Genomic DNA, 6,920 nt, shown 5'->3' with positions numbered 1-6,920 from the left:
CCCATGACCAAGAGTCAACTGGTAGAGCTCTTTGTCCGCAGTGAGAGCTGGGATGACATTCAGTTTGACTGTTTTCCTCTCCGTAGAAGAATGTGTAAAAGGGCACCGAGGAGCTTTGTGGGGAAAGCTTTGAAAACAACTCTTACTGGTTTGAATGCGTCAGCGGAAAATATTTTTTTGGAGGTGAAATCAGCCTCCTATCTGTTGGTTGCCTTGAAAGCACTGATAAATGTGAGAACGTAGTCGCATGGAATAGAGATATATTTTATCTGAAAAAAAAAAGGTTTTCTTAACAAGTTCTGTATAAATTCACCTTTGCCAGGCTGAGTTGAACTTCACCTCCAACATGAAGCTGATTTTGATCTTCAGTGCCCTCTTCGGGGCTTCCTTGTGCCTGGAAACTTTTGTTGGGTGAGTTATGCTTTTACGGAAGACTTTTCATTTAAGGCCGTATTTTCCAATTGTTGTTTTTTCACAATCTTAACTTTACAAAACCTGCTTGGGGCACATTCCTTGATTGTTATGACTGACCTGTCTTGTGGCTGTGGTACTCTGGTATTTGAAGGAACCCCTCTCTGGTTTCATTTGGGTTTTCTAAGGAGAAGGGCCTAGCTGCAGAGTTGAGCTCCTAAATTTACGTTCACCCAAGGCTTTGTTTTGGCTTTGGCTGTGCCTAGGGAGCAGACTCAAGCCTTGATCTGGAGCTGAACCTCGCCACAAAGCTCAAGCGTTCAGCTTGACGGATCTGGTCTGGCACAAAGCAGAGTTGAAATACCAGAACCTGGCTTCAGATCGGAAAGATGACTAGTTTCTCTTTGGTTTTGAGCTTTCTTTTTTCTCTTTAAAGGCTTAATCCTCTTTAGAACATTTCTAAGCAACTTGAATCTTTATTTCTGACCTTTTTCTGTACGTTGCATTGCAGAATTATCTCCTTCTGGTGTATTCCTCACAGTCTTACTGACTGTGTAAGAACCTTTACAGAAGATGATAAAAACCATAACAGATACTTCCTGAGGTGTAGTGAGCACTAGATTCCAGTGAGTAAATCTGTATATGAAGATGTAAGGATTAAGAATAAGAAATAATACATATAATTTACTAAAACGCTAGGATTTGTAAATTTGTAAGATGTTTTGATCATCTAATCTAGGCTCTGGCATAACACACACTGGATTCTCGTTAATTCATTCCTCAGTCACATCCAGTATCATGGTTAATGACCCTCATCTCTTCACAGAAGAATCCACTCCAGAAACAAATCTTATGGTGGTGGAGAATCCAACAATAAGTTATTAATGTGGCAAAGTGCCTTCAGTGTTGATTTAACTTGGTCCATCAGAAGAATCTTACACCTCAACTGGCCAGACTGGGGAACCTGGTGTTAGTGGGTGTCTCTTCTCAGCAGCTGAGGCCACACCACTAAATAAACACACACATAACTGAGCTCGTATGCCAAGTCCCTTGTTTACCTTGTTTTAAGATGTGTTTTTCCAATTCCACAGTTATTCATGTCGATTTTTTTCAGTTCTGCTTGCAGTGGTGCCAGCAGAGCAGCTCGGCCAGGTCAGCGTATGGAATTCTGTGGACTTTTGTTCTCTCTCCAACCGTAGCCAAAGGCAGATGCATAGGGAAGAGAATGAAGACAAACACACGCTTTAACCACCAAATGCCATTTGCAAATGCAGGATTAATGCTCGGCTCACTTGCAGTAAACCCCAGGCTACACAGCGAAGGAGCACATCGGTGCTTTTGCCTATGGCATTGACCCCGGGCTGTACTTCCAGATGATTATTCACCGTGGCTTCCAGGTTTCCTTCAGAATCCCCCCCTGGTTCTCCAGAATAGGAGCTACTGTCCCCCAACTGTTGCATTCCCTTGTTGTTCATAGATCCTTTTGTAATTTCATAAAAGTGTTGGGTGGAAGAGACCTCCAGAAGTTTTCAGTCCACCCTCCTGCTCAAAGCGAGGCATGGAGCTGTTTTCTCTTATTGTCATCTTCTACCCCTATCAAGAAGAGTTTGTAATTTTTTTTTTAACTCCCCTCCAAGGAGTTGTAGGCTGCAATTAGATCAGCCTGAACAAGCCCGGGCTCATCAACGTCTCCTCCTGGTGCTGTTTGCTTGTACCTGTTTTACCAAGCAGCCTGGAACATGATGGAATTGAATGGGATATATGTTTTTAGTGATGTAAAAACCACACTGAGACTGTGTGCTGTGATCACTGTGTGCTGTACGATGCAGTCTACGTTAATCGCTGAGGTTACCTCTGTAACCGGTGGAGTGAGGAACTTGCAGAAGATGATTCATTCCACCTGGAATGGTGCAAGCTGCCCTCTGATGCTATCAGCTTCTGAGAGCACAAGGAAGTTTGTCAGCTGTCTTTGACTAAACTGAAGAAATAAACCCCGTATTTAGTGTTTGGTTTTGCTCCCCAAATATTTGATTATTTGCAAACTCAACCAGAATTTTTTTTTCCTGCAAGTTGTTGACAAAAAATAACTGCTAGATGCAAGACAGATCCTTGTAAGCAATTAAAAACTCATCCACTTGATGTCTTGTTTAAGATGAACTCTTTAAAATTGCCATTTAACTAGTTACTAATCTAGTGCGTGAATAGGAGGCTGGCCCTGCAGGTTGTTGGTGAAACTCTTGGGTGACACTAAGCCAACGGCATTAAAAAAGTCTGTATCGGCTGGTAGCATGCCAGTAACTACCCACCAAATTCATGATCTTAATAACAATCTAGTTCAACCAGATTCCTTTTTGAGATGGTTTCTAAAGACTTATTGATTTATTGCAGGCATCAGGTTCTCCGAATCAAGACAAGAAATGAGGAGGAGCTTAAGCAGTTACAGCTTTTGGAATCACTGGAACACCTTGAGGTATGCTGTGACCACAGAAGCATTTTTTAACATCTCAGACTGGGGTAGGACTTATCAGGGTAGGACTTTGCATCACGTTTGGAAATTTTGTCCCATACGGTGGCGTCTCCCATAAGTAAATTTATTGTCTCAGTACTTGGTGTTTGATCTGCAAGTTCTAATACCAGCCTGGTTTTGAGGAGTGCCTGCATTCACATTTTTTTCTTCCTGGATTTACAAGCATATTTGAATTGATCTGCTCTTAATCGTAGTATCGAAAAGCTTGTCTTTAAAGTGGAGATGCTAATGTTTTTGTGCTTATTTCCCAGCGTTGTGGGAGGAATTTATTAGTTACAGTCTACACTGTATGGAAACAGGAAAAAACACTATGAAATTCTAGGTTATTACTGTTCTATTGCCATTGGTGAGAATTTTTATTATCACTTTTGTTGTGGTTTGACCCAGTTAGCAGCAACAAATATCACACAGCCACTCACTCATCCTCCTGAGGATGGGGGAGAGGATTAAAGGGGTGAAGGGAAAAGATACTCATGGGTTGAGATAAGAACAACCCATGAGAGATGACCCCAAAAGAGAGGGGTGGCCCCAAGAACAAGAACTTCCAGGGAAGATCCTCTTCTATACTGGCCATGCCATGCATGACATGGAACAGACCGTGGGCCAGTTTGGGTCTCAGTCCTAACCCTGAGGTCGAATCCTGGGCTGGTCACTGGGGCTGTGCTCCCTCCCAGCTCCTCCTGCCCCTGCAGACACGGGCACAGCAGAGAAGCTGGAAAGTCCTTGACTGTCCTGGCAGCAGCTCTGCCCATCAATGTGTGATCAACTTCTCAGCACAAACCCAAACAGCCTCACACCAGCTGCTGGGAAGAAAGTGAACTCTGCCCCAGCCGAAACCAGGACAACTTTCTTTAAAAATATTGATTTGAATAGTATAGAAACTAGAATTTAGGAAAGCCTTACCAAAGGAGAAATAAAAACAATGGGTTTCATATTAGCTAATACTGTAATATGGAGATTTTTTTTTTGAAACTCTTTCTGGTAAAAGGGAAAATAGTAAAATCATCATAGAAGACTAAAATTTCCTCTTGCTTATATGACTGAAGCTCTGAAGTCAGTGAAAATGCTGACTTCAGCCTCCTGCGAACCTTTGTTGTTTTTTTTGTGAGTTTGTCACGTTCATTGATACAAGGTTGTGGTGAGGCCAAACTAAAGAGTGGAGTGTGCTGCGAGCATGATGGGGCTCAGTGCTGAAGGAGTCATTCAGTTTGGGAGAAATCAGCGTTTCTAAAGCTTTAGAAGAGCTGTTTGCAGGACACTGTCCCCAAACCAAATCCATTTTCCTTTCTCTTTCCAGCTTGATTTCTGGATAAGTCCCTCCACCCCTGCCTTCCCCGTGGATGTGCGAATCCCAGCTAACAATGTCCAAGCAGTCAAAGCCTTTCTGGAGTCCTGTGGGATTGAATACTCCATCCTGATCGAAGATCTGCAGGTGGGCAATGCCATTGGCACTTATTTAGCTTTTATATACTTTGGAAAGAAATAGTGATTCACAATCTGGCCTCATTCATTAACGTGGACTCTTCTATACTCTGCTTTCCATGAGGTTCTCCCCTTATTTTTGTAGTTTGTGGATTCATTTCTCAAAGACGAGCTGTGGGTCACTGCTGTGCTTGGAAGCTGTGGAAATCACTCTGCAGATGCTGTTCAAGACCATGTTGAATAGTGACATCAATAAACTCAGAGGGTCCATAGAGCTCTTCTGATAACCCCTGAGGAATTTCGTGTGGTCTTTTGGCCTCAGACATTTGGGAACCACAACACTAAACTGTGTTAAGAGAAGTTCAGAATCATAATCCAAAAGCACCCACCACTGTGTGACAGAAAAGTCACCCTCTTGGGCACTAATCCAACGTTTGTCAGGAGCAATAATCCCAAAATGGCACCTATAATAGCATTAACTCAGCAGAAACACTGCCTTTTAAATTTTTTTTCCCCCAAGTTTTCCAGTGCAGTTCTTGTTCATCTTAACAAGCATTTCAAACCTAATACTGACCATTTAAACACTGATATTCCTGCCCACGTCGCTACAGAAACGTTCAGCAGAAGCAGCTGTTTCCTTCATGGCTGTGGGAAGTTTGGGGCTGGGGCTGGAGTCTCCGTTTCGTTACTTGAGATAAACATTTGGTTAGAAGTTTGAAAATTAAACACTCTTTTCTCAACATTTGAATGGCTTCTTTTAGGTTGTTCTAGATAAAGAAAAGCAAGATATGGCCTGCAGTCAACCAAGGGATCGCAGCAGGAGCAGCTTCAACTATGGAACTTACAATTCTTTAGATTCTGTGAGTACTTCAGCTCTGGGGAAAAAGGATTATTTTTTCCTGGCCTTTTTTCATGCTGTCTTCAATCAGTCATCCTATATTAGAATCTAAAAATGTATTTCCAGCTTATTTTGGCACATGGTTTTGTTTTTAAATGTATTAATTTCATGGTCACCACTCTCCCTGGCAGGATGTTGGAACAGGCCAGTGTTGATCATACTTTCTCATAAACTCTTCTGCAGAGTTCTGTCAAAACCTTTCCTTCTGACCCTCAAGAGAGATTGAGAAATAAATGAATCTCGAAATAGGGAAATACAGGAAAACCAGTAGCTATCAAGCAGAGTAAAAGGTATTTTTATTACCAGAAGTTCTTAAATAGGGGTTTGAACTCTTTTTCTGAAATAAGTAGATCTTGACGATGTAGCAGTGCTTCCTTCTACTTTTTGATGTTAGGAACAGCACTGACTACCCTGAAGACAACAGAGTAATGAAGGCACAAGGAGAGAAAAGTAGATTTCATCGGGCAATACTACACATAAACGTAATGTAAGTGGCATCACGACTTTTCATTTCAGATTTATGCAGAACTGGATTATCTCGCGTCTGAGTACAGCAGCATTGTCAGGAAGCTCCAGATTGGGGAATCCTATGAAAAGCGGCCTTTGTATGTGCTCAAGGTAGGACTTATATCACAGAATGTGTGCATACATGTGTATGCATAGATTAATCTACACACACATGAAAGGTACAGCACAATTCAGTCCAAAGCATCTATATGGGATGTTCTTGACTAAAAGGCATCCGTGAGAGTTTTAAAACTTTCTGTTTTGTTTGACAGTTCAGCACCGGAGGAAGCGACCGTCCTGCAATCTGGCTTGATGCCGGGATCCATTCCCGTGAGTGGGTGACCCAAGCGAGTGCGATATGGATAGCTAAAAAGGTCACTTCAGCTGGGATTGATTATTTTCTTTATCTTGAGAATACCTCTGACTATTTAAAAGTATATCACACCTGTATGTGTTTAGCCAGCTCTGCTAACTCTCCTTCACCCCTCTTAAAACACTGCTGACTCCAGAGAGAATATGGCAGCTGTCCAAACAAATGAATGAAAAATCTGTGTGTTGTTAGAACAGCTGGGAGACGTTTAGGTAGACAAAATGTAGTAGCTCAGGTGAAATTGTTGAGGAGTTATACAAATAGCGAGGATTTCTTGAAGATTAGTTGCTAATTTGGTTTTCCAACACAGAGAAACACTGTGTTGCTGGCTACCTTCCGCAAAAGTGCCAAAACTTCCAGCTCTGCATAAATGAGTGTTTAAATTCTGCTGAAAATGACTAAACTGCCAGAGGAGCGCAGCACAGTTGTGTATTTCCAGCCTGGCTAATCCATCTCAATCTTAGTGCCAGCCTTGGCCCATTCTCCATGACAGGCAGGAGATAATTTTGTTGCCCTCTTCCATGTCTTCAGAATAACATAGTAAAACAGATTAATTGTCCTCTCCAAGCTCCAAGTCTAACGAGGAACTGTTACAGCCAGCAGAGAATTAACGTTTCTTGTTTCCCTGCCCTGAAAGGCAGGCTTGCCTCTGTACCTAGCTGTTAGAGTGTAAGTGTGCGGGAAAGGAATATGCTGATAATCACGACGTACCATATTGTCTCTGCTTAGATTGCCTCCGACTATGGGCAGGATCCATCCGTCACCTCTCTGCTGAACAAAATGGA

At 42.3% G+C, this 6,920-nt stretch overlaps 1 protein-coding gene across 1 annotated transcript in view; it reads left to right on the top strand.

The window, feature by feature from the left end:
* The first annotated feature begins 346 nt into the window (after nt 1-346).
* Nucleotides 347-6,920, top strand: part of CPA2 (carboxypeptidase A2 (pancreatic)) — a 9,030-nt gene continuing 2,456 nt past the window's right edge. Inside the window, exons 1-7 of the mRNA XM_010076172.1 lie at nt 347-411; nt 2,800-2,881; nt 4,236-4,370; nt 5,122-5,220; nt 5,775-5,876; nt 6,038-6,139; nt 6,865-6,920. Of these exons, the coding sequence (XP_010074474.1) occupies nt 347-411; nt 2,800-2,881; nt 4,236-4,370; nt 5,122-5,220; nt 5,775-5,876; nt 6,038-6,139; nt 6,865-6,920 (641 nt within the window). The remainder of the gene's footprint in view (nt 412-2,799; nt 2,882-4,235; nt 4,371-5,121; nt 5,221-5,774; nt 5,877-6,037; nt 6,140-6,864) is intronic.

Source organism: Pterocles gutturalis, unplaced genomic scaffold, assembly GCF_000699245.1.
Source record: "Pterocles gutturalis isolate BGI_N339 unplaced genomic scaffold, ASM69924v1 scaffold15393, whole genome shotgun sequence".
Lineage (NCBI taxonomy): Eukaryota > Metazoa > Chordata > Aves > Pterocliformes > Pteroclidae > Pterocles > Pterocles gutturalis.
Note: the sequence above shows the minus strand (reverse complement) of the source record. Positions and strands in the feature narration are given on the sequence as shown.